This window comes from Pongo pygmaeus, chromosome 8, assembly GCF_028885625.2.
Source record: "Pongo pygmaeus isolate AG05252 chromosome 8, NHGRI_mPonPyg2-v2.0_pri, whole genome shotgun sequence".
Classification (NCBI taxonomy): Eukaryota; Metazoa; Chordata; class Mammalia; order Primates; family Hominidae; genus Pongo; species Pongo pygmaeus.
This window is the reverse complement of record NC_072381.2, coordinates 101,926,746-101,953,678: the sequence shown is the minus strand read 5'-3', so window position 1 is coordinate 101,953,678 and position 26,933 is coordinate 101,926,746. Positions and strand designations below refer to the sequence as shown.

General features: G+C 45.3%; 1 protein-coding gene across 4 annotated transcripts in view; it reads left to right on the top strand.

Annotated features, from left to right (window-relative positions):
- Positions 1–26,933, top strand: part of PIK3AP1 (phosphoinositide-3-kinase adaptor protein 1) — a 127,469-nt gene that overhangs the window by 86,150 nt on the left and 14,386 nt on the right. For all 4 annotated transcript variants that reach the window (XM_054503069.2, XM_054503070.2, XM_054503071.2 and 1 more), the window contains 6 exons: positions 4,931–5,026; positions 6,511–6,708; positions 9,879–9,944; positions 12,853–13,058; positions 16,728–16,800; positions 23,539–23,694. In XM_054503069.2, coding sequence (XP_054359044.1) covers positions 4,931–5,026; positions 6,511–6,708; positions 9,879–9,944; positions 12,853–13,058; positions 16,728–16,800; positions 23,539–23,694 — 795 coding nt within the window. The remainder of the gene's footprint in view (positions 1–4,930; positions 5,027–6,510; positions 6,709–9,878; positions 9,945–12,852; positions 13,059–16,727; positions 16,801–23,538; positions 23,695–26,933) is intronic.

The following is a 26,933-nucleotide window of genomic DNA, read 5'->3' as shown; positions in this document are numbered from 1 at the left end:
CTCCTAATACTCATGACAAACCTGTGAGATACGTACTATTACTATCACCATTTTACAGACAAGAAGAGAGATAAGCTGAGAGGATTTTAAAAACTTGGCCCAAGATAATTATGGGCAAAGAGAAAATATAATAGCTATCATTTCCCTTTCTGCATAAGATTTTGACCTTCAGTTGACTTCCTAGCTCTGTTACCCCGGTAACCTGATAAGAGCCAAATGTCAACTATGTTTCCAGGCAACATTGCCTACAATAAAAATGGCTCCTGATTGGTAAATTGCATCTGGAACTGGGAGGATCTGTACAGGAACTAGAAATACTTGAAAGGGACACCATTCTTTGGGCTTTCCTGAGGGCATTGACTCTGGCATACCTCTCATGGGGACCTTGGAAGCTCCGCCTCTGGAGTTGCTATGAGAGAAATTGCTCTTGTAGGACATGAGGTTTTTCACCAGCGCGGCCTGCTATGGATCTTGTCTCTTTGCATCTGAGCTGCTGGTCAGGTGCAAGGACTGGCTCAAAGGAAGACCAGGTCTCTTCCCTGCCCTGCTAGCTTGTGTCCTATATCTTTCTGAGTGGACTGGTGCCAAGCATGTCCCAGGGTCATCTTGTGAGTGTGAATGTTCGATTGAACCTAAAAATACTGGTTGGTGTTGGACTGGTGGATGTGTAGTCAATACAGCCAGAAGTGGGAAAAACACAATTGGAACTTATGCATTTCAATCCTAATGCCCACGCTTCTAATCATCCTGTGAGACACTCTCAGGGAGGTTCAAGGAGGCCAAAGAACTCTACCAAGTCACAGAGCTGATATTTAGCCACCTACATTGTTGCTTCCAAAATCTTGCTCTTAACCACCAGTTAAGGTGTGACTATAAAAATATTTGTTTTTCACAAGTGGTTCATTTAGCACCATCTCAATCACTGCATCCACACACATGTGCTCCACAGTTTCATTGGAAGGTACTTAGCTTGATAGTGTAGGCAGACAGAAAGGAGGATCATGGGGTCATCCCCAGGAGCTATGATTATTTAGTTTTGCTATAGTGGTTCCTCCTCTCCTTTTTGTAAAAAAAAAAAAAATATTTTGAAATACTTTTAGAGAGAAAAGTTGCAAAAACATCAGAGTTCTTGCATACCTTTCACTCAGGCTCCCTTAGTATTAACATCTTACATAACCATAGTACAATTACCAAAGCCAGGAAATCACATTGGCACAATACTTCTAACTAAGTTATAGACCTTGTTCAAATTTCTCTAGTTGTGCCACTCATACTCTTTTTCTGTTCCAGGCTCCTTTCTAGGATCTTATAAAGCATTTGGTTATTTCTTCTCAGTCTCCTTCAGTTTGCAACAGTTCCTCAGTCTTTCCTTGTCTCGATACTTTTGAAGAGCACTGATCAGTTATTTTATAGAATGCCCTTCAGTTTGAGTTTGTCTGATGTTTTCTATAATTGGGCCGAGGTTATGAATTTTTGGCAAGAATGCATAGAAATGATGTCCTTCTTCGTGGAAAGAGTTGGTGGAAAGTCTCATTGCTGGTGCTCATTCTTTTCTGTTTTATTTTATTTTATTTTATTTTTGTTTTGTTTTGTTTTTTTTGAGACAGAGTCTTGCTCTGTCACCCAGGCTGGAGTGTAGTAGTGTTAATCCCGGCTCACTGCAACCTCCGCCTCCTGGGTTCAAGCTGTTCTTCTGCCTTAGCCTCCTGAGTAGCTGGGAGTACAGGTGCGCACCACCATGCCCAGCTAATTTTTGTATTTTAGTAGAGATGGGGTTTTGCCATGAGGCTGGTCTCAAACTCCTGACCTCAAGCGATGCACCCGCCTTGGCCTCCCAAATTGCTGGAATTACAGGCGTGAGCCACCGCACCTGGCTTGTTCTTTTCTCTTTTTAAGTTCTTTCTTTAACTCCTCCCCAAATGAGCACATTAGGAAAGGGGTTATAGTACCCAGAGTGGAAATCTGCATCTGTATATATGAGCATGCCAGGCCCAGCCAGGACTGCTCTTCCTTCTACTATTTTCTTCCACATTTTATTTCCCCAAATTCTCTTTATAGCTCCTTCAGTTTCGCACCTACCTCTCCGATATGCAAATCAACTCTCTCAAATTGAATGTTGTTAGTGAAAATAGCTGGACCATTGCATGAGGCTTTTACCACTCTGTCAACTGGGTTGACAGATTGTGTGTGTGAGGTTTGCACTCTGATATTATCAGCCTGGGAAATTTGGTGATTAGTGATTAAAATGGTCCTGAGGTTGCTATGCCCTGGAGAAGGTTCTTGGAGATGCTGGGGCCTGAGACAGGTATGGTTTTCTAGAGGGTTCAGCACTGGGCAGTATAAAGCTGGACCACAGGTCTGTGGAGTTTCTCCCTCCCCTCATCTTTAGGGGTGTCTGACCCAAGCATGTCTTCCCTTGGGATAAGTTCCTTGGTGCTTCATTGCTGGGTTAATGATGAGTTTCAAACTGAAGTTTCAAAAATTAACTGGGGCCAAGGTCAGGCCGGTGGGAGTGGAGATTGGGGTAAGAATTGGGAAGAAGGAAGGCAGTACAGAGTCTTGGTCAGGTAGAGGAGGGTCCTGCTCTTAGCAGGGCATACACCTGTAGAGTATGTGTTCCTTCCCATTTTTCTTTTCTTTTTTTGAGACAGGGTTTCACTCTGTCACCCAGGCTACAGTGCGGTGGCGTGATCCTAACTCACTGCAGCCAGATCTCTTGGGCTCAAGCAATTCTCCCACCTCAGCCTCCTGAATAGATGGGACTATATAGGCCTGCACCACCATGCCCAGCCAATTTTTTTTCTTTTTTTTTTTTTAATACAGACAGGGTCTCACTGTGTTGTCCAGGCTGGTCTTGAACTCCTGGGCTCAAGCGATCTTCCTGCCTCAGCCTTCCCAAGTGCCGGGATTACAGGTGTGACACCCTGTGCCCGGCCTCCAGTTTTCTAACTCCATGAGGAAAATGTTCCATGAAACACAATTAAGCAAATTAAACTGAAAGTCTCATATAAGTAGAATTTTTCTGGTCTTGAATTTTTAAAGAATGAATTAGGCGTGAGTTCTTATCAGAACATGTTTAAAATAATGAATGCATCTCTAGGTATGCTTCAGGATTAGTACAATTACCCTAAACTTTCTAGTCTGTTATACAATTCAGTGGTGACAAGAGCGGGCGGGCGGGATTCATTTACTGTTTCCTCATTTGGAATTGTAGTGCCCTGAGCTGGAGGACATCAAGGTACATTATATTTATGTAATGCATCCACTATGCCAGGAGACATAAACTGAAGAAGTAGAAATAAGGAGGTTGTTTTTTGTTTGTGTGTTTTTTGGATAATAAGGTAACACAAACATGTCAGAATACTGCATTTCTTTATTTTTTTGAATAGGCTGAACAGCTAAAATATAAGAAGATGAACAGTGGAATATCTTTCTGTATTACTTATCCCCATCTTCTCAGTTCCCAGAAAACCACTGATATTAATTTCTTATATCTCCTTCCAGGGTTTCTTCTCTTTTCTTTTTTTCTTTCTTCTTCTTCTTTTTTTTTTTTTTTTTTTTTTGTTGTTGTTGTTGTTATTGAGACAGGGTCTTGCTCTATCGCCCAGGCTGGAGTGCAGTGGCATGATCATAGTTCATTGCCGCCTTGACCTCCTTGGCCCAAGCAATCCTCCCAGTTCTGCATCCCAAGTGGGTGGGACCATAGGCAGATGCCACTATACCTTGCTAATTTTTTCTCTTTTTTTTTTTTTGTAGAGATGGGGTCTCACTGTGTTGCGTAGGCTGGACTCGAACTCCTAGGTTCAAGTGATCCTTCTGCCTTGGCCTCCCAAAGTGTTGGGATTAAAGGTGTGAGCCACCATGCCTGGCCCAGAGTTTCTTTTTTACGTATATAAGCAAATACGAAAATAGAATCTAATTTTGCCCCCTTTGGGTAGCATATTAATTATCTAAAATATTGTATTTTTTGAAGATTCTGAATCTTCAGATTCATCAGAATCTTCAAGAATATGTATTTCCTTTCTATTCCTTTTTTATGTCAGATTTTTTTTTAAATTAAATAATATGGTTCCAGTTATAGTCCTCTATTAACCCCCTCCGGAATCCAGTTATCCTCTCTCCCTCTCCATAGGTAAACCACTTCCAGAAATTCATTATTTATCATTCCCAACATATTTATGTGTTTACTGCATATTTATGAATTCATAAACAATTTGTACTATATTTTTGTAGGCCTTAGAACCTTATATAAACAATATCATACCATAATACCTGTCTGTAACTTTTTCACTCAACATTATGTTTTTGAAAAGTAACTATGTTGATAGAAATAGCTTCAGTACATTCTTTTTAATTGTTACATAATGTTCCATTGTTTGAATAGATCACAATTTGTAAACCAGGCATGGTGGTACATGTCTGTAATCCTAGCTACTTGGGAGGCTGAGGTGGGAGGATGGCTTGAGGCCAGGAGTTCGAGGCTGCAGTGTGCTGTAGTTGTGCCTGTGAATAGCCACTGCTCTCCAGCCTGGGACCTTGCCATATATATATATATATATATATATATATATATATATAGATGTATATATAAAACACAATGTATTCCTGCTTCCATTTTTTTCTGTAATAAACAATGCGATGATGTAGTATGTCAAAATTGAACCCATTCTTTCAAATGCAAATAAGCATATCTTTACCCTTTGAGACCTGTGGTGCAAGGAGGAGCCTGAGGGTTGGGCACGTTGCTCTCTTTTATGCCCCACACTTACTGGGTGTCCTTCTTGAGTAGGTGGATGGATGGAGGGATGGATAGATTGATGAATGCTTGAATCTCTTAAGAGAGTTGCCAAACCTCATAGTTCCATCTGTAAAAATCTCCTTGCCTGTGGAGGAGAACAATAGATAACTCTTAGTCTCCTTTTCCTTCTAGATGTTGAAATGCTTCAGGCCAGTACATCTAACCCAATCCCTGGAGATGGTTTCTCTCAGGCCACTAAGGACTCTATGATCCGCAAGTTTTTAGAAGGTAAGTCATAGCCATGAGCAGGGAAGCCAAAAGAGCGAAAGAGAAACAAATGCAAGACATTGTCTGGTTCTCTATGAGGGTTGCTCCCCTCAAGGAATGGGCTGCTGCATACATGGCAGGTGATGTGAATAAAGGCACTCTGCCTTCCCCGACCCCTCTACCCTGAGCTCCCCCATCAGCCCTTTAGAGGTGTGCCAGGAGTTCCAACCAGTGAAGCCACTTGTTTGGGTAAACAAGTTGCCTCTAGTAAGACCTTTTTTAAAATGCATGTGTTGTTTTTATTTGACCAAAATTTATTGAGTCCTTACTATGTGCAAATCACTGTTCTGGATGTTGGGGCTAGAGATACAAAGGAAAATAAGATATGGTCAATGCCCTCAGGAGACTTTACTTGCTGGTGAAGGAGGTGAATATAAACAAAGATACTAAGTTGAGGCTGTGTTGTATAGTGATTAGGAAAATGAACTCTGATCTATTCTCAATTTTCCCATCCAGTTAGCTGGAAAACCTTAGGCAAGTTACTCAAGTCCTCTGGGACTCAGTTTCCTCCATTGTAAAATGAGATAAATGTTGTGATAATTAAATGAGTTATTATGCATTAGGTCTCAGAGCACCACCATGCACATAACAAGCAGTTAATGAAGATTTATTGTTGTTGTTATTATTATTGAAGGTTTCAAAGGTGGAGGATGTTAAATTGCGTGGGTAATTCTTCAACCCTGTCCAATCATTTACAATGTATGGTGCGGTCTGTTGATCAAGTAGATATAGAAAGCAGAGTGCTAAGAGGATGGGACTCAGAAGGGGACAAAAGTCGTTTTCACAGTGAAGAGGAAGGAAAAAACTCTAAAACAGTGGTAGACAAACCACAGCCTGGCCATCTGCCTGTCTTGTAAATAAAGTTTTATTGGAACACAACACGACCATTTATTTAGTATTATATATGGCTGCTTTCATGTCACAAGAGCAGTTGAGTACCTGCAACAGACTTTATGGCCTGGAAAACTTGAAATATTTACTATTTGGATCTTTAAAAAAATGTGTGCTGACCCCAACTCTAGAACGAAAAGTTTTCCTGAGAGGAGAGTCTTGGGCAGTCTGTTTCAAGCCCTAGATAAGAAGTACCACTTTTATTGGACAGTTGGCAGTGAACGCCCCACCTTTCTTAACTAGGGCTTTGACAGTCCTACCTAGGACTTTCCTTAGTCCTAATGGGATGAATAACTGAATCCCAGCAGTAAAACAGAGATGATAAAGCCTTGTGCTCATGTCCTTTCGCTGCATCGCTGGGTGTTAATGGAGGTGACATGAGTGTTTTCTCAGTTGCTTTGTGTGGTGTTCTGAGCAGACGATACAGGAAGTGATATTGGGGAAAGTCCTTTGCTAGGGGGCAGCACTGAGGAAAGAAGTCACTCTGCTTTATGACTGGTGATCACCCAGTTTGTTTGGCCACTGCTTTCAGTCACCTTTCTCTGCGTTTCTAGGCAACAGCATGGGAATGACCAATCTGGAGAGAGATCAGAGCCATCTTGGTCAGGAAGAAGACGTTTATCACACGGTGGATGATGATGAGGCCTTTTCTGTGGACCTGGCCAGCAGGCCCCCTGTCCCAGTGCCCAGACCAGAGACCACTGCTCCTGGTGCTCACCAGCTGCCTGACAACGAACCATACATTTTTAAAGGCAAGTGTGGCAGGGAATGATGTCCAGTTGAGTCTTTGGAGCTTCTCAACAGGGATTTCCTGGATGACCTGGCTTTTTGAACCATTGCTCAGAGACTATCCCCTTCTAAATGGTTTTCAACCAGCCCTACGAGACAGGGTCATATCTTGGGACAGATTCTGGAGCTAGAATAGGAGTAATGACCAGAGTCAGTGCTGGCCTTCCTGGAAGTATTTACGCACAGTTGCAAAGGCAGGTAAACAAGAACCCTAATACATTTTTATCTCCTGAAACCCTTCTTGATATTATTATGAAATTTGAATTGCTAACATTTATTGAAATCTATCAAGAATGCTCTATCTGGAACACACCATTTAATCTTTACAATAACCTATTAGGTAAGGACCATTATTATCTCATTTTACAGATGAGGAAATAGAGGTTTTACAGAGGTCGCTCAACCATTGCATAGCAAAGCCAAAATTTGAACTCAGGGAGTCTGATTTCACAGCCCTGGCTTTTAGCCACTATGCTAGGCTGTCCATCTACCCATGTTATTAAAAATTAAGGTTTTGACTTCTTCTTAATCATCCCTGGGACATTAGTTAGATACTGATAGCATTGTTAGTTTCACTGTTTTTTGGACTTGGTTGCAATAATATGGTTACAAGTACTATAAGAGTATTAGAAATAGGAGGAGGGGTGGCTCATGCCTGTAATCCCAGCACTTTGGGAGGCTGAGGCAGGCAGACTTCTTGATCCCAGGAGTTTGAGACTGGCCTGAGCAGCATGGCAAAACTCCATCTCTACAAAAAATACAAAAAATTATCCAGGTGTGGTGGCATGCACTGAGTCCCAGCTACTCAGGAGGCTGAGGTGGAAGGATTGCTTGAGCCTGGGAGGTGTAGGTTACAGTGAGCCGAGACTGAGCCACTGCACTCCAGCCTGGGTGACAGAGCAAGATCCTGTCTGAAAAAGAAAAAATAAAAATTTCCAGATCTGTGCTCCTGAACTATATTCTATTTTTCGATGGTATCATCATGTTGTTGGAGGTGTGGCAAAAGGGAATTATAAACTAGGGAAGGTAGCATTCACCCAGAGCCCTAGGTAGTTGGGTTGGGGTTGCCAGATAAAATACAGGATGCCCAGTTGACTTTGAATTTCAAATAAATGGCAAATGAGTTTTTAGTGTATGTCCCAAATAGTAGACACATTTTTGTTTTGCGAAATCCAGCAACCCTGAACTGGGTAGGAATACAGTTGTGAGATATTATGTACTGCCAGGTGCTGTCAGTGCTTGTGGCCTGCAGTCTCCTTGGGTATTATCTCCTTGGCATGAGCAGCAGACACTGTTGGTTTCTTGCCCATGTCCCTCTAGCCCTTTGCATTTCTGTGCTCATTGGCTGGACCCTACCTGTCAGCACCTGTGTCTTTCGGCCTGAGGGCTTCCTCTGGCACCTGGCACCTTCTCTGCCCTCTTATAGGACAGGTTGAAAGCACTGGGGAATTAACACACGGAGTTGCTGCCCTCAACCAGTGCCTGACAGGAGGTATGGATGAGTGCCGCAGCTTACTTGTCCCCCTCCGGTGGGAGAATTCTTAGTTGCTCATTCTACCTTGCGTTCTAGTCATTCCTAGGTTGCCCACAGTGTAACTTGCTTGATAGCCAACCATTCATTGCACCATCCACTTCCCCGTCTCACCTCCATCACCTCTCAAATAGACAACTTGCACCTGAATCCTTGTCTTGGGTTCTGCTTCTGAGGGAACTCAATCTAAGAAGCATGCAAATATATGCTGGTAATTCCTAAATAGCAGAGGGAGTAGGGAACAGTATTGATGGCATGGCTCATTGTAGGGAGATGTTTGGACAGGGGCACAGGTGATTCCTCAAGAGCCCTGATGGACTTGCTAGGAAACTGTGGAGAAGCAAAGGAAAGGAGAGAGGCAGGAGATGACAAAAGGGGCAATGGCTTGGAGGCCAGAACACCTGGGTTCATCTCTCAGCTCTTGCATTTTCCAGCTGTTCAGCATAGGATATTGGCTAAGTCATTTCACCTTTCTTTTTTTTTTGACACAGGGTCTTGCTGTGTTGCCCAGGCTGGTCTTGAACTCCTGTGCTCAAGCAATCCTCCTGCCTCGGCCTCCCAAAATGCTGGGATTATGGGCATGAGCCACAATGTCTGGGCCATTTCACCCTTTTTAGCTTTAGTTTCCTCATCTATAAAATGGGTATTGTAATAGTAAACGTATAGATTAATACATGTCCTAATAATACATACTAATACTCTGCTATAGCCTTATTGCAAAGGTCAGATGAAATAATACAGAAGGAAGTACTTTATAAACTGTAAGGCATTGTAGAGCCATCCCTTGGGTTAACTAGCATGCCAAGGTATTGCTGACTATTGGCAACAGTCTCAAAGTTTAGATATGAATAATGATAATAAAAGCTAACACTGAGTGTTTACATGGGCCAGGCACTGTTCTAAGCACTTTCCATGTATTAACTCATTTAATCTTCATCACAATCCAGTGAAAGAACGATTATCATCCTCATTCCACAGATAAGACATAGGGACAGGAAGAAGTCAAGCCACTTGTCCAAGATCATATGGTTCACAAGCCACAGAGCTAGTATTTGGATTCAGACAGCCTCTTTCAGAGCCCAGGGAGCCATAATCACCATGTCATCTTACCACATTTCTCATGTGCCAGTTTTCTCTCCTAACCTTCATGAATCTGTCCCTCATAAGTGACTTCATCTTAATCTCTTTGGAGCTGTGCACACATTTTGCTATTCTACTGCTTAGAGTTCTGTCTTATGGCACTAGCTGGCATTTTAAATGGTACTTCCTTTTATTCTCTAATTTTAAGGCTCACATTTTCCGTGGCTAGCTTCAGGTGCTCAGGGGTCCAGGCACATGTGCTTGTTCCCATTACCGTTTTCTGCAATGAGCTTGTAAATGCTGATCATGTCCTCTGGCTAGCTTTGTTTTTCTAGTTTGAGATTGTGTCTGTTTAGTCTGCCATTACTTGACAATTCCTAGTCCTTCTCATTAATTGCCTCTTTCTACAATTTTGATTTACAGAACCACATACAGTGGTCCTAGGTATGGATTCATTATTATTATTATTTTGTACTGGATTTTGATAATTTTTCGGTAATCAGAATATTCTTTATCTCATAGTTTTTGCAGAAAAAAGTCAAGAGCGGCCTGGGAATTTCTATGTTTCCTCAGAGAGCATCAGGAAAGGTAAGCCACGTGTTATATGAACTGAACTTTTGTGTGGTTGAAGTGTTCATAGGTCAGTGATTTCCAAGTGTAACAATAGCTCCTTGACATTGAAAAATAGAGGGATCTAGGCCAGGCATCATGGTTCACGCCTGTAGTCCCAGCACTTTGGGAGGCTGAGGGGGGTGAATCACTCGAGGCCAGGAGTTTGAGACCAACCTGGGCAACATAGTGAGACCCTGTCTCTAAAATTAAATAAATTAATTAATTAGATAAAAATTAAATAAATTATTTAATTAATTAGAGAGATCCAAGGATACTTTAGCGTGGCACTGTCTGAGAGCCTTGTACTGATGGTAAAGGGGGAGGGAAAGAGATCAGGGTCCCCTACGATGCTGTACAAATTGGTCATACAAAGGACCTTAATTAGTGGAAAGGGTACATAAAGCACATAAAAGTACAATCTAAAAATGGAGGTTGATGCCAACAGGATGAAAGTAGGCGGCCCAGCACTCAGTCTTTACCTAATGATACAGCCTTTCTGGGCTATTTACTTACTTTATCTATACTAGCTAAACTATAATTTGATTCAACTTTTATTTAAAAGGTATTTTGCTTGCCATTGGGGAACAACTTGGAAGTCTTATTTTTCTAAACAGTTTTAAAGGAAGTTTGAGGAGCTAAGTGCTCTTTTTTTCTTGATTAATTTCCTTGTGCTAAACAGAAACACTCAGTATTATCCCATTGAGGATTCTTTTGAAAAGTAGCCATGACACCATCTAAACATTTGAAGGCATCCCCCAAGGGTTCTGGTAGTGGGAAACTGGAACTGGTTGGCTTGTGCATTTTGTTTTTTCCTCCACCATGTCTCCCAACACCATTAAAGAGAGCCTTGACAAGGGCAGACCTGGGAGAAGGATGTGTGGGTGTGTGTGGACAGATAAGTGAATGGTTGGGTAGAATGATAGATAAATGTCTTTGAGGCTAAGTATTCACCGGTTGAAGCCATTTCTCTTTTTTCTTCATGTTATGTCCCTGAGTCGCAATGCCCAAATGGAGTCCTGCTGGAGAAATTTACATTCAAGTAGCCTTATATGAATTGAGTGAAACGTCAAGTTGCCTCAGTGGCCCCATGGTCGCTGCGAGTAGCTCATTCCCCACAGAACTGAAGTCACAGCCTGTAGAGAGATGAGGGTTGGCTTCATATTTCTCCAGAAGCTCCAAAGCAGAGAACTGTGAATTTGTAATGTGGAAGAGAGGTTGGCACAGGAACAACCCAAGGGTAGCCAGCTGGAAGCCAACACCTACTTTATACCTGATGCTATTGGGCCTGTGTCAGGATTGCACTGATGTTCCAGTCTCCTGGGGCATTTCATGCCTATGGGTCCACAATCACTGTGCCCCATGCTGCTTAGAGACAGTGAGGGATGACAGTGGGGCTAAGAGAAGCATCCTGGCTAAACTCTTCCAGTATATTCTCTTCTGGGTATGGATTTAAGTCTAAAGCAGTGGTTCTCATTTGGAAGTGATTTTGTACCCCCTCCCTAAAGAACATTTGGCAATATAAGGGAAATTTTTGGTTGTCACAACTAAAGAAGGGGGTGCTGCTAGCATTTAAGGAGTAGAAGCCAGGGATGCTGCTGAACATCCTGCAATACACAGGACACACCCACACAGTAAGGAATTACCTGGCCCAAAATGTCAATAGTGCCAAGGCTGAGAAATGCTTGTCTAAAGGCGTCTCAATAATTAAGGCTTGGCTGCTTCTTCAAGAAAACACCAAATGGTGGATGATGCTGACGCAGTGGGAGGGCCTGGGGGTCCTGGAATGGCAGGCTGCGATGGCCTCCCTGGAGGCTTTGGCAGTGACATTCAGGCCAAGGTTGTGGCTGTGGCTGGGGCCAAGGCTCTGGAGCTCATGGAGGTAAGGCTGAGAACAAGCAGTCAACGCCTATCACTAAGTTAGACCACCTGGCCAAAGACATGAAGATCAAGTCCTGGGAGAGCTGTCTTCTCTCTGCTCATCAAAGTGTCTGAGATCATTGACCTTTTCCTGGGGTCATCTCTCAAGAATGGGGTTCTGAAGATTATGTTGGCACAGAAGTTGACCCATGCTGGCCATTTCACCAGGTTCAAGGTGTTTGTTGCCTTTGAGGACTACAATGGCCATGTTGTCTGGGTGTTAAGCACTCCAAGGGGGTAGCCACTGCCATCCAAGGGGCCATCATCCCAGCCAAGCTCTCCATTGGACCCGCACAGAGAGGCTACAGGGGGAAGAAGATCAGCAAGCCGCACACCAGCCTTTGCAATGTGACAGGCCACTGGCTCTGGGCTGGTGTGCCTCATCCCTGCCCCCAGAGGCACTAGCATCATCTTGGCCTCTGTGCCCAAGAAGCTGCTGCTGATGGCTGCTACACCTTGGCCAGGGACTGCACTGCTACCCTGGGCCACCTTTGATGCCATCTCTAAGACTGACAGCAACTTGATCCCTGACCTCTGGAAAGAGACTGTATTCACCAAGTTTCCCTACCAGGAATTCACTGACCATCTCTCAAGACCCACACCAGAGTCTCTAAGCAGAAGACTCAGGTTCCAGCTGTGGCTACAACATAGGGTTTTCATACCAGAAAAATGAGATGAATGAAGCCTGTTAAAAATAATAATAATAATTAAGACTTGGGAGAGTCAGCAGATTTCACACCTCCCTTAAATATTGCAGCCTTGTCTACTTTAGTGTGATAGGCCTTGGAATTATTAGCTGCATTCTTCTCCCCCGATTTTATGTTGTATCTCCCCCTTCTTGGCCACATGTAATTGTTCTTTTGAGAAGAGTCCTCTTGAGCCTGTGACCAGCCTCATTAACCCTACAATTCTGGTGAGCGGTCCCCACTGGGGGAGGTGTCAAGCTGAGTTTTGCCATCCTTTCCAGGGCCGCCCGTCAGACCATGGAGGGACAGGCCCCAGTCGAGTATATATGACCCTTTTGCGGGGATGAAAACGCCAGGCCAGCGGCAGCTTATCACCCTCCAGGAGCAGGTGAAGCTGGGCATTGTCAATGTCGATGAGGCTGTGCTCCACTTCAAAGAGTGGCAGCTCAACCAGAAGAAACGATCGGAGTCCTTTCGTTTCCAGCAGGTAACTAGCTTCGTATGGAATTTGTTTCATGTCTATTTCCCCACTTGACAGTAGCGGAGGGCTGGGCCATGGCTGTCTTGTGTATTGCTGTACCTGGACACCTGTGGCTGTGCCTGCGAACGTTTGAGTTTCATTGTGAACCAGCGAGTGTGTATGAGTGTCACCTCAGTCTGTAACCACATGGCTCCCTGGCTGAGAGCTGGGTAGCTTTTCCAGGTGCCATGAGGCTTGAGATCAGGAACAAAGACTCAACTACAAACACTAACTCTGCTGCTGTGTCTCTCTGCATTTGGCTCCCTGCTTCTGCTTTCCAGCTTTTTTCTTTTCAGAGTCTCTCTCTCTATTCCTACTGCCAAATACCCTCATAACTATCACACTTTAGCACTCAAAGAGAACTTGGAAAACTCCCAAGAAATATGATTAAATGAACAAAACAAGTTGCAGATACAAAACCACCCAAATTAAAACAACTCAGACACGTCCACACACAAACTCTGTATTTTTATGGATGTGTATATAAATGCAAGGACAAAGATCTGGAAACAGCCACTTCAGGCCCATTCCAGGGGCCACCTCTTGGGAGAAGACTGGGATTGGAGGACTGGGGTGTCAGAGGAGACTCTTGCTCTACCTGTATAGTTTGAAGCTTTTATGAGAATATATAACTCCATACCTGTATCATAAGTGTACATGATGTATAATTAAAAACAAAACAAGAACTCAAACTCAACCTTAGGAGGCTCATTCTTAGTCCACTAATGCCTTTGTATTAAAAAGGAGGAAATGGGGCTCAGGAGGTTAAGGGACACGTTCAAGGCATCTTCCCTAGTGAGGGGCCGAGTCAGGACTGGAACTATTGCTTTCTCTTTCCACCTCCCCAGGCTGCTTCCTTCAAAGTACTAGCCAGGCCCGACCCTGCTTGCTCTCAGAGATCAGATGGGATTGGGCGCGTTCAGGGTGGTATGGCTATAGACCCTGGTGGTGTGTATTCTAATCTCTGTTCTTACGCTATCTGACATACCAGCTATCGAGGCGGGAGTAAGCAGCACCCCTCCAGGGCTGAGATAGGAGCCTGTCTTCTGGGACAGGATTAGTGGTGAAGAGTGGGGAAGTGTGTCATCAGGCAGCATTTGTTGACCTGTGACAGTGCTATGTTAGGCATCGTGCTCAGCGTTAAATAGACCTGATCTCTTTCACTCCTCATACACGCATAAGAAATAAGTATTATTCCTCCTGTTCTACAGAAAACTGAGGCTCAGAGAGGCGAAGAGGCAGTCAAGGTCCAAACCTCCCCTTTCTCACCCCAGAGCCTGTGCTCCCTTCACTATACCTTCGCCTTTTTAGTGCTCCTTAAGACAGGGGCACCTGCTCTGCCAGCTGCCTCCCTCCCTTTTGGGGCCTGAAGGATGGGAGGGCACTCTGGAGAGCTGAATGCAGGAATCACGGGTGCTTTTCAGTCAGGAGCCCCCAGCAGGCTGCAGTCCTGCTGGGAAAAGGCTGGCCCTGGCTAAACAATGTTTTTTTGCTCCTTGCCAAGTTGTGCAACCACGTGGTACAGTAGTTAAGAACAGCCAGGGCTCTGGAGCTGGCAGCCTGAATTTACATCTTTATTCTGCTATTTGTGGCTGGATGACCTTGACCTTGCTGTGCCTCATGTGAAAGGGGAGGACTAGGTGATATAAGCCACTGTAAGCAGCATGACTGGTATGTAGTAAATACATAATAAATGTTAGCTGTCTTTCTTTCTTTTTCTTTTTTTTTTTTTTACATTTTCTTGTAGTGTAAGGTAATTGCTAATATGAGGTATAATCTGTAAGCAATTAATACAAATATAAATAGGTATAAGCCACCACTAACTCAGTCTGCTGGAAAGCTTCTCAGCTAAAGTAGTTTGAGGATAAGGTTAAGGGAAATGAGAAGGGGTGGACAGGGCAGGTTTCCAGTGGGAACATAATTTACGTGCCTTATCATTACCATCATCCTGTATGTACCAGTCCATTGTTGCAGAAAGGTAAATCCTTTCCAAGTATGGTTTTTTTGTTATTGTTGTTGTTGTTATACTTTAAGTTCTAGGGTACATATGCACAACGTGCAGGTTTTTTACAGAGGTATACATGTGCCATGTCTTTCTGTGTTTCTATCTAAGAGACCTCTTCCCTTCCCATGAGCTGGCCCAGAACTCTTGGGCATAGCAGACAACGGGTTTATATTCAATACGGCAGAATCCCAGCTCATGGGGGTTCACATTGTTTGGTTCCCTGAGAGCCTCCGGGCACTTCCTGAGCATCTCCCCTCCAGGGGCTGGTGGTGTGGAGACGTTCCTGGGTGGAGGCCTCATCTTCCTTTTCCTCTGCCTCTCTGTCCACTCCTCTGTCTCCTTCATGTCACTCTCTCACAAGTGGACATTGAAGCTTTCCTTCAGCTCCTTCTCTATGAAGTCTGTGTCTCCAGTTCCATGTTTCCAGCCACCAGTTGGCTTTGTCCCTCTGAGGTGCCCCAGGCTCACAGCATGTGAGCTGTGTGTGTGTCTAACAACAAACCATCCCTCAAGGCCGCTTTCCTTTCCCAGCAGCCTCTCTGTGCTCATCACATTGTCTTCTGGAGAGGGAGATCAGACCTCAGAGTCTCTTTGGCCTTCTCCCGTGCTTCCACACAGTCAGTCAGCAGTGTGTCCTGCTTGGTCCTGCTCTGCGGCATTTGTCCTCTTGCATCTGCTCCTGTCTCTCCATTCCCCCAGCCACATCCCCAGGTCAGCTTCTGTTGCCTGCATCTGGCATACTCCATAGTCTCCAGGAAGGTCTGCTGGCCTCTGTTCCTTCTTCTCTAGTTCACTAGAACCTTAAAGCCATGACAAGCTCACAATGTTCAGTATTTCCCTGCTGCCTCCTGGACACAGCTCAGTCTCTTCAGCCTGCAGCTGCAGACCAACCCCCCTTTCCAGTTTGGCCTCCTGCGACTCCCTGACATGAACCGTCTGCTCCAGCCAGATTGTCGGGACATTTTACCTAGAATGCTCAGGCACTTAACTTCGGTGTTATTGTTAATTGACTAAAATAGCAACAATCTTGACCCTTACATGTCTATTCAACATTTATTGAATGACTACAATGGACCAGATGGCAGGATTATGGAAAGGTACAAGACGTGGTCTCTTGACCTTGAAGAGCTCACAGTATCTCAAAGAGGCAAGGCACAAGAGTGTGCACACATGATGGAGCAGCATAGCCGAAGTGCTGGATGGTTGGCATATCTGGGGAGGCTTCAGGGAGAAAGTGGGCCTTGATCCAGACTCATGGAGAGGAACCAACATCCCTGAAGGTCAGGGGAGTGATGTGAGAACACAGTCTCAGAGACAGGAATACCTGTGGAGTATTTGTGAGCTGGGCTAAGAGGCATACATGAGAGGGGCCATATAGAACAGAGCTGGGAACCAGAGGGCAGGAAAGACACTTTCTTGTGGAAGAGATGTCTTCTCTTCAGGCACAGATTCTGTGAGTATTTGGATTTCTCTGGGGGCTGACTGTGAATGCGCTGAGCCTCATTTGCATGTTGTAAATGTGACTGGAATGTGATATACCCTGCAAACAGCATACAATCTGAAAGAAACGCTCATGTCCAGAGGGTATCATCCTGTTGTACACTTAAAAAATAAACCAAATTTTTTTCCAGGAAAATCTTAAACGGCTAAGAGACAGCATCACCCGAAGACAGAGAGAGAAGCAAAAATCAGGAAAGCAGACAGGTATGTGGCTTCCTAGGGTGCTGCATTGTGTGGGACATTGCTGTCATCTGTTGTCCTTGACTCTCCTTTTGGCTGTGGCCTGAGTGGGCAGACCACTTGCCCAGCACTCGTCACACTGTTTACAGATCTGGGTCCCCCACTAGACTGTAAAGGCCTTTTGGACAATGGTTATATCTTATTTATTCTGTAAACAATCTGGTACCTGGTACATAAGACATGCCCAGAAGTGAATAAGTGGATTCAACTCTGCATCCTTCCATCTTTTCACTCAAATAGGATGGTGATACTTCCTCTGCAGACACCTGACTCTCCCCTTGGCAATTAGGAGGACGTATGTTTTTTAAGCAGAGAAGGGAGAAAATCCCATTTACCCAGTGTCTATTTCTGATTCTGGTGAGCAATGGCGTCATCTGCATCCACACCATATAGTGCTTCAGAAGCCCATGCCCCAGGTGTAGCAGGGCTTCCATGGTGCAATAGCAGGGCCACAAATTCCAGTGGTACACACTATGGACTGGGCCCCCGCTCCCCTTAAGCCTACCCCTGTGCCAGCCATGTGGCATCACCACCCTTGAGCAAGAAGTTGGCGTTTGCCCCCAGTGCATCTTCCCACAGAGAGCCTCTGGCATAGTGGGCCTCTGTGATTAACCGAGGCCAGCCTTATAGCAAGAGGAGCATGCAGGAGAAGGCTTTCAGAGGCACTCAGATCTTGAATGGAGCCCTATTACATGAAGAACCAAGTTAAAATCTAGCCCTGTTTGTGCACAGCTTCCACAGTCTCTCTCCAGCTGCCATCAGCTGCCTGACCTCCCATGAACCTAGATGGGCTGGTAACACCCTGGTCTCCAAAGGGGACATTCTCTCCTGCCATGGGCCCCTTGCTCATGCCATGCCTCTTCCTTCTCACCTTTATGAAAACTACTGGGCTGCAAGACCCAGCCCTGGCAGCCCCTTCTCAGTAACACCTTCCTGGACCACTCTAGGCCATGGTATTCCTTCCTCATTCAAGCATATGTGGGACCTCCCACCCATTCCATTCATCTGGCACTTCTCTTTTTCTGTCTCTGGTTGCTATCACCTCATTCCTTCATCCAAGCCATCAGCAGTCCACAGATGTTCTGCCTCCAAAGCACATCCTAAATCTGGTCATTTCTAACCATCTCCTATGGCACTGCTGCAGCCAAGCCACATCATCTCTTGCCTAGACTAAGGGAGAAGCCACTCAGTCATCTCCCCATCTTCACTCTTGCCCCTCTATAGTTAACCCATTGTAGCCAATGATGTTTAAAAAATTTAAAAATCAGATAATGCCATGCCCTTGATCAAAGCCTTCCAGGGGCTTCTGTCCCGCTCAGGGTAAAATCACACATTCCTGCTCACAGCCTACAAGGCCCTATGTGATCTGACCCCTGAGCTCATCCTCCATTCTCCCCCAAACCCTGTGCTGCAGTCCCTGGACTCCTATTTATCGCTCTAACAAGCCAAGAGCATTTCTCCCTCAGGGCCTGTGCACTTGCCATTCCCCTGCCCTTCCCCACATCTTCACCTTCAGGCCCTTTTCATCCTTCAGAGTTCAGTGTAGCATCTCCTCATCAGAGGCCTTCTCTGCCATTCTCCCCAGAGTAGCCCTCTGTGACTCACTTTCTGTTCCCTGGCGTCCTCTCTTTTTACATATCACAGACTGGAATCATCTTTTGTTTCTGTTCTCAAGGTTATGGTCCAACACCCCATCTGCCTTCCACTAGAAGCTCCACATGGACAAAAACTGGTCTGCTGTGTGCTCCGTGGAGTCCCCAGTGTGCAGAACAGTACAGTGATGGAGTTCTAGAAGGCTGTGTTGGAATGGTCGGTTTCAGGAAACTGTTTGGTGATACCACTCATTCATTCCACACTTAACAAGCACCAGGCACCCTGCCAAATACAGAGACCTATGACACACTAGCTTCACCATCTGGTAGCTAATGAGTCAGTTATCTTTGTATTCACACAGGTCTGGCTTTCCCTACTAGGGTCTGTTCCACCATGCCTAACACAGTGTTTTGAAGATAGAACTAACCTAGTGAATGTTAATGATTTTGGGAGAAGAGGGGTTAAGAGGTTTTAACCATCGCAGAAGGTCAGAGAGGTCATCCTATGTCTTCTGCTTGGGTGTCTGGATTTTAAATTTATGCTGCTGGTACCTGAGTTCACACTTGTCGGTCCTCCTGGTTGAGAGGGAGAGAAAGGAGACAAGGCAGGAAAGCTGTTTCGAGATCTGCACAGACATCCTAGGGTCAGATAATAGGGGTCTCAGTGATAAAAGAGCTGAGATGCTTTTTAAAACTAGAGTCCATGAGCCCAAAGATAGAAGTCTTGATGGAATGAGACATTTCAGGTTTTTAAATACAGACAGCATCAAGAAACCTGTGATTTGGCGGTACACCCAGTGTTTGAAGGCCCAGGAGACCTAGTGTTGGAGTCACATGTGCTCAGCCATCCGGGCTCAAGACCTGAGCCTTCTGGGTCTCATCACATCCTGACCACTCATCTGGGCTCCACCTGGTGCCACTGGAGGTGCTGAAGCAGGACAGACGCACATGCAGAGGAGTAGAGTGGTACAGGGATGGACTCTGGGGCCAGCGAGGTTGGGGTCAAATTCCTGCTCACTGCTCACCCCTCACTAGCTGGGAGCTGTGGGCGAGTTATGTCACCTCCCTGAGCCTCAGTCCTCCTTTGCAAAATGGTAAAAGTGAAAGTGCCCACCCCATTAGGGAGCATTCAATGAGTTAGGGTATAACCAGTGCCTAGCGCAGTGCCTGGCACATGGGAGTTACTCCTCAAAGTGTCCACACATGATTACACAGAGGCCCACACACTGGCTGAGGTCCTCTCAGGCAGGGCCATCCAGAATGAATCACAAGTTCTGAAACATTATGCAAGGTTCACCCAAGGCTGTTCAGGCTCTGAACAAGTGATTTATACCCACCAGTAGCTATAGTCTAAATTAGAATGGTCAATGTCTACATTTTTCCAAAAGAGCATGTCTTAGTTTGCTCATCTCCAGCCCCCATCCCCCACTCTCCAAGAAGCAGACCCTCTGACAAGGATATTTTGGGGAGACGGGTGTTAAGTATTTGTACTTCTTATATCAGGGGCTTTAATCAATGTCACAACTATTGAGAGATTAAACTGTATATAATTTGATACCAAACAAGAATGACCGGGGACGGCAAGCAATCTATATGGGAGAATGTTCTGCCTGTCAGCCCCAAGGGCCTCCTTGTCTGTGGTGCTTATTGTAATAAAATATACATAACATAAAATTTACCATTTGAACCATTTTTAAGTGCATAATTCAGGCTGGGTGCAGTGGCTCACACCTGTAATCCCGGCACTTTGGGAGGCCGAAGTGGGAGGATCACTTGAGGCCAGGAGTTCAAGAGCAGCCAACATGGCAAAACCTTGTCTCTACCAAAAATACAAAAATTAGCTGGGTGTGGTGGCAAGTGCCTCTAGTCCCAGCTACTCAGGAGGCTGAGGCAGGAGAATCGCTTGAACCCGGGAGGCGGAGATTGCAGTGAGCCAAGATCGCACCACTGCACTCCAGCCTGGGTGACAGTGCGAGACTCTGTCTCAAAAAAAAAATAATAATAAAATAAAAAAATATATATATATATATACACACACACACACAATTCAGTGGCATAAAGTACATTCACAGTGTTGTGCCAGCATTACCACTTGCATTTCTAGAACTTTTCTCCCCTGATAAGGATTTGAGAGCAAATAGCTGGTGTGGGAGGTGATCCCAGGGAAAGTGGTAGGGGATGGAGAAGTGAGACAAGGAGGAGTCAGTGGAGAACACCCACCTGAGCAACGAGACAGCTGGGACATTTATACACCAGCCCCCATCAGCCGTTGGTGGAGGCCTGCTTGGGGAGGGGCACTCATCATTCTGCTACGAGAAACAGCCTCAGGCAATTAGAAGTTGGACCCTGTACTGCATGCTGAGGTTGAAGGGCAGCATTTGCCAAAGAGAAGGCATCATTTATGGTTGAGTAAATATGACATATTATTGACACACGATAACATTATAGGAAAATTAGGGTTGATGAATAATGTTTGTGCTTAAAGGATCTTTTCTAAGAATGTAACCCATTCTAAACACAATGACTGACTATTCATTTGAGAACTTCGTTTGCCTTAGGGAAAAAATAGTAATCTTTAATTTGGGTTAGAATGCCAAAGAGAATTAAAAATTAAGACTGTTCTTAATAACTTGCCCGTTTTTCTCCAACCCCAGGGATTTGTTTGCTCTTACTGGGCTGGTACAGAGCATTGATGGCGTAGGAAATTAGAGAAGGGCTGGTGAGAGCCATGGCCTCACAGAGAAGATAATCAATATTTGTGTTCTAGGTGTGTCCTGTGGAGCAGGACGTAGAGGAGCTAACCGGGTCCCAGGAAACTTGGGTTCTGATTCCTGCTTTGTCACTGAATCACTTTATGATCCAATTCCTTTAACCACTCTGTGCCTCAGTTTCCTCACTGGGTGCTATAACCTGACTTATCTACTTAATGGAGAAGTCATGAAGTTTAAAGGAGATATAATAATGCATATAAATGCACTTTGGGAAAGCACTATGCAATATAATCATGATAACTATTCCTAGCATTGTACCTTTATTCAAAGAATATCAGGATTTTATAAACATTCGGACTGGTTCTACCTGATTTTTTGAACTTTTGACTCCCTATTTTTTCCTGTGTATTTTACTTTCCTTCTTTATAGAACTAGTTGAGGTTAAAAAATTGCCTCCTTGAAGTTAATTAAGCAGACCAGAATCTCCCTTTTAAAAAAGTGATTTTTGGCTGGGTGCAGTGGCTCATGCCTAATCCCAGCACTTTGGGAGGCTGAGGTGGGTGGATCATGAGGTCAAAAGATTGAGATTATCCTGGCCAACATGGTGAAACCCTGTCTCTACTAAAAATGCAAAAATGAACTGGACGTGGTGGCGCGTGCCTGTAGTCCCAGCTACTCGGGAGGCTGAGGCAGGAGAATCACTTGAACCCAGGAGGCAGAGGTTGAAGTGAGCCAAGATGGCGCCACTGCACTCCAGCCTGGCGACAGAGCGAGATTCCGTCTCAAACAAACAATGATTTTTAAAAATCTAAGTCAGAGCAGGAAGAAAAAAAAAAAGACTGACACTCATTTGGTCTCTAAGATACTGTGGGTGCCACCCATGTGAGAGTGCCCCTGGCTATCTTTTGTCCAAGTAACTCCAAGCTGGGGTGGGTGCTTCCACGGCATGGTTGTAGCCAAGAGAGCCCCAGCATGTGAAAAAGACCTGGATTACACAAAACCCTAGGAAGCTGGTTGGACACTTGGACCATACACTACACCTGGAGCCGGAGTCTCCAGATGAGGAAGGCTCGTGCCTATGCAAGCCAACAATCCACTCTGATCATTCTCTGTGCAGAATGTTCTGGGGGACTTGGTGTGCCCTGTCCTCTCACTGCTCCTTCATCCTGTTCCAGTTTATCCATTCACCCCGCCAGATTTCTGGCTTTGGTAGGTGGAGCCACCTCTGCCCCGGACTCTCTGAACTTCCTGCCACGCCTGTCCCCTAGAAGGGTAGGGGTGGAGGAGGAAGTGGTACCAGAAGATAAAAGCACACATCCCCAAAGCTAACACCTCTTCTACCCAAGTTTGTACAGCCACCGCTGTATAAACCCTGCCCCTGGGCTTGAGAAGGTCCTAGGCAGCCGGGGGAGTCTTGAGGCAGGAGCACATCTTGCCTTCAGGAGGAAGTTGGTGCTGCTGCCCCCAGACTTTTTTTCTACTCATCAGAGTTGCTGTTTTCTGCTCCTAGAACCCAGCATTGGAAATGTAGGGAGGAACAGAGACAACCTCTGGGCAGGGCTAAGCCAGCAAGAAGGTCCGGTCAGTGCTTTGCTCGACAAAGGCATCAGCTCTCTTTACCCCATGGGCCTTGCAAGTCACAAAATCTGTCATAGGCCTGAAGGACCTCCTTTCATTAGCTTTCTGGGTCATTACTGTGCGTGTGGGCCACCCAGCCCACACCCACCCACCCACCCACCATACATTCTTTATGCAGAGAGCAAGAGGCTGTATAAGCAGTGGTTAAGAGCCTGGACTCAGGAGCCTGGGTTCAAATCCCAGCTCTGCCACTTACCAGCTGTTTGACAGGACATACTACGTCACTTCTCTGTACCTTAGTTTTTGCTGGCATTGATGATAATAATATTTATTTATTGGGTGTTGTGGGGGTTAAATGAATGAAAAATACCATAGCTCTCAGAACTCTGCTTGGTGCATAGGGCAGCCTGTTATTACAGTCAAGGATGGACATACCCCTCCTCAGATGAGGGGAGTGATTCAGACAGGAGAACTGTCTTGCTGGAGTTCCACAGATGCTAAGTGGCAGGGCTGAGAGCCCAAACCTTTCTCTTATGGTTTGTTCTTTCCGCTCCCTGATGCAGAAGTGCTTCTCTGTCCCTTTCTCACATTATTCTATTCCTCTCTTCAGTCTCTCAGTGACAGCCACACAGAATTCAGTAGTTTCAGTGCTGAAGGGGAGGGGGCCACCAACCCAGGGCCCCTCCCTCTCCCATCGTCTTTTCCCTTCCCCTTCCCTTGCAGGCTCCTGTGAGAGAGGCAGGTGGAGGGAAGCCGCTGAGCAGCTTGGCAGGTGACAGTCTGGTATCTTGACAGCTTATCCCTCTTTCCTCCAATTCCAGACTTGGAGATCACGGTCCCAATTCGGCACTCACAGCACCTGCCTGCAAAAGTGGAGTTTGGAGTCTATGAGAGTGGCCCCAGGAAAAGTGTCATTCCCCCCAGGACGGAGCTGAGACGAGGAGACTGGAAAACAGACAGCACCTCCAGCACAGCAAGTGAGCAGCTGGGGGTGCGGGGGTGGGGTCTTCTCGAGTGGGCTCCAGCTGGTACCCTTGGACCTTAGGAAACATCCTCTTAAGAGCCCAGGAGATCTCCAGTGGGGCTGGTTTGGGTTTGAGAGGTATAAAAGGTGAGGCCGAGTTACTGTTTGACTATGAGGTTTGCTTTGTAACCCATGAAGCCCAGTTACATGATAATTATTACTCTAGCCCTTTTCTAAATATCAAAACCTAATACTAATAGGTAACATTTATTGAGCATTTACTATATTCTAAGCCTCTTTATAGCTTATCTAATTTAATTCTCACTGAAGCTCTATGAAATAGGGACTGTCATCTTTGTTTACTGAGGAGGAAGCAAGAGGCTTAGTGCTGTGGCCTAGGTTAAATAGCTAATGTGGAATAGCCGGAATTTGAACTCATTCTGGATACAGAGCCAAGGCTCTTAGCCACCATTCTTTGCTGCTTCCTCAACTATGATAAAGCAAAGGAAAGGGCACAGAGTCAGAAATATCAGAAAACAATGGACTCAAGTAAAATAAAAAGAAAGAAGAAAAAAGAAAATAATGAACTCAAATTTGAACATTCCAACTTTACAGGCAGGTTGAGGATCTAATTAGGAAATGCCTTCCTTTTGGCTAGAAAGCTTCAATAGTCATCTGATTGCACAGACAATACAGCCTGATGCACCATGCAGGAGCTGAGGGCTTTGTTCCCATATCCAGGGCAGTGTTAGCTGACTCCAGACACATTGGTTTCACAAGCCACATAGATTGAGTTTCTCTTCTTTCATATATTTCAGTGCTAACAAAGCAGCTAGGAAAGCAATAAAAGAGCCAGAGAGCAGCTGAATTTCAGGACTCATATCTCCTTAAATGTCGGGCAGAGAACCCCATAATGCATGTTGGAGCAGGAAGGTTATCTAACCCCGGGGTTCTTAATCTTTTCTGCATCACAAAGCCCCTTGAGAATCTGATACATACTTTGGCTGTGTCCCCGAGACACATGCACAGGTGTATGCATGTGTCTGTGTGCACACACACACAATTTTGCCCACCCATGGACTTAGGTCAAGAACCTCTGAGCTAGTTTTCCTTCATCCTTTATAGATGGGGTATTTGTGACCCAGAAAGAGAGAATTTTGCCCAAGGTTACATAGCCAGTGAATGGCAAAGGTGCGAGTAGATCCTAGCTCCTTTCTCTTTCAGGTGAATGTCTCTGCCATTGTTACCTGTCAAAACAGACCCACAGCCTATCACATGACTGCCTGGGAAGTCTAGTCTGGACAGAGGAGAAAACTTCCTTTTACATAATGGGGGTGATCATTTGTATGCAAAGCCCACTGGGGGCAATTTGAGAATTCTTACAAGTTCAGGAATGGGAGAGATGTCCTCAGGGATCACAGGTGGCAGAAGGGGCAAGGGACAGGTGGCTATCTCTGTCTCTCAGACCTGTGGAGGAGGAGAGGAGAAGTGGTAGAACCCTCTCAGGGTGAGAACAGTGCATCCCAGGGTGGGGGAGGAGAGTGACAGCTGGAAATTTAACAAGAGAAATGCACTAATTTCAGGTCCAGAGTAATTGAACAGATTTTCTGTATATGTTTTTTGGGGGATAGCCTGGGGTGAGAAGAAGATGGGAAGAATAAACTGTACTTTTCCCCTTGTGCAGTGGTTTAGTGCCCAGGGTTGGCTGGCTCATCTGGTTAGAAAATGTTACTAAATGACAGACCAATGGATTTTACTCTACTTTGTGGCTGTAGTCTGCACCCGGCCCCTGTTATACAGTTTCCGTTATCTCTTGCCATGCAATAAACCATGCATGCCAAAACGTAGTGGCTTAAAACAACCCTTTATTTATGCCTTATCCTACAACTTAAACAGGACTCAGTGGGGACGGTGGTTCATCTTTCCTCTGTGGCATCGGCTGGGGTCACTCATGAGCCAGCATTCAGCAGTAAGCCCTGCTTGGGCTAGAACATCCAAGGAAACCTCCCATCCTCCGGGGCCTCTCTACACGTGGCCTTTAATTCATAGCCTTTTATATGGCAACAAGATCTGGAGAGGGAATAGGCCAAAAGGAAAAGCTCCAGTGTGCTAGTGCCTATCAAGCTTTGGCTTGCATCACACTTGCTAATGCCATATTGGCCAAAGCAGGTCACATGGCTAAGCTAGAGTGCGGCAGGAGCATATAAAGGTGTGGATCCTGGGCAGGGGGTTGACTGGGGGTCACTGGTGGTTAGTCTACCATCTTGAAATGGATAATGGTGTAGATAGCTGCTTCCATTAATCAAATGCTTTCTCTTTGCATGCCCTGTGCCAAGCATGTCAGCATATTTTCGGGTTCATTTTATACAACGGTGCTGTGAGTTTCTAGATAAGAAAATGGAGCAGAAAGGGTAGGCGACTTGCCCCAAGTCTCTTGGCAAGCAAGCAGGGGGTCTGGGATTCACATCCATATCTTCCTGTGCTTTCACCTGTGGGGGTGTACTGCCTTCCAAATAGAAATAGTTCCCATGGCAGGGAGGGAGCGTGAGGATGGCCCAGCTTATCCACCAACTGCCCCTTAACCCCCTGAATCACACCCTAAAAAAAGCACTGTTTTTATTATGGTGCAGCTGTCATCTCTTGGGAACCACAGAAAAACAGTTGCAGGTTAAATCTGGTTATAACTAAAAATTCAAGCGCCAGATATTAGTGTTATGTTTAAGAGAACAAAAATTTCATGACAGAAAGGCTGTTGACCTCCTAGGTTGTCTGGCCCAAGTTTCTTTTTTCTTTCTTTCTTTTTTAAAACAGATGCTAGTTTCAAGTGTAACCAAGTTTCTTAAGAATCATATTATACTTTTATATGGTCATTTTTTTCTCTCACTCATTGATCCACCAAATACTGAGGACAGCTCTGTGTATACTGAGCTAGACTGTATGCTAGAGAACCAAAGATGAAAAAGAACCAGAGCCTGTCTTTAGGAGGCTTGTAACGGAGAAGGGAACATACAAGAGTAGCATGGCGTTAGATGCTTGTCCGATACTTCTCCCCTGACGGTAGAAGCCTACCAAGGGATGGGTACTGCCCCCCTTCCCCCTGGCAAGTGTGAAGATGATGGGAGTTAGGGCCAGAGTCTCCTAACAACTGTGTAGCCTAGAGGGGATTTGGGCAAGCAAGTCATCAGCCTGGAGAGGGGAGGGCCAGGGCCAAGGTTCAGAGCCAAACACTGGGGTTGAAGATTTAAGAATGCC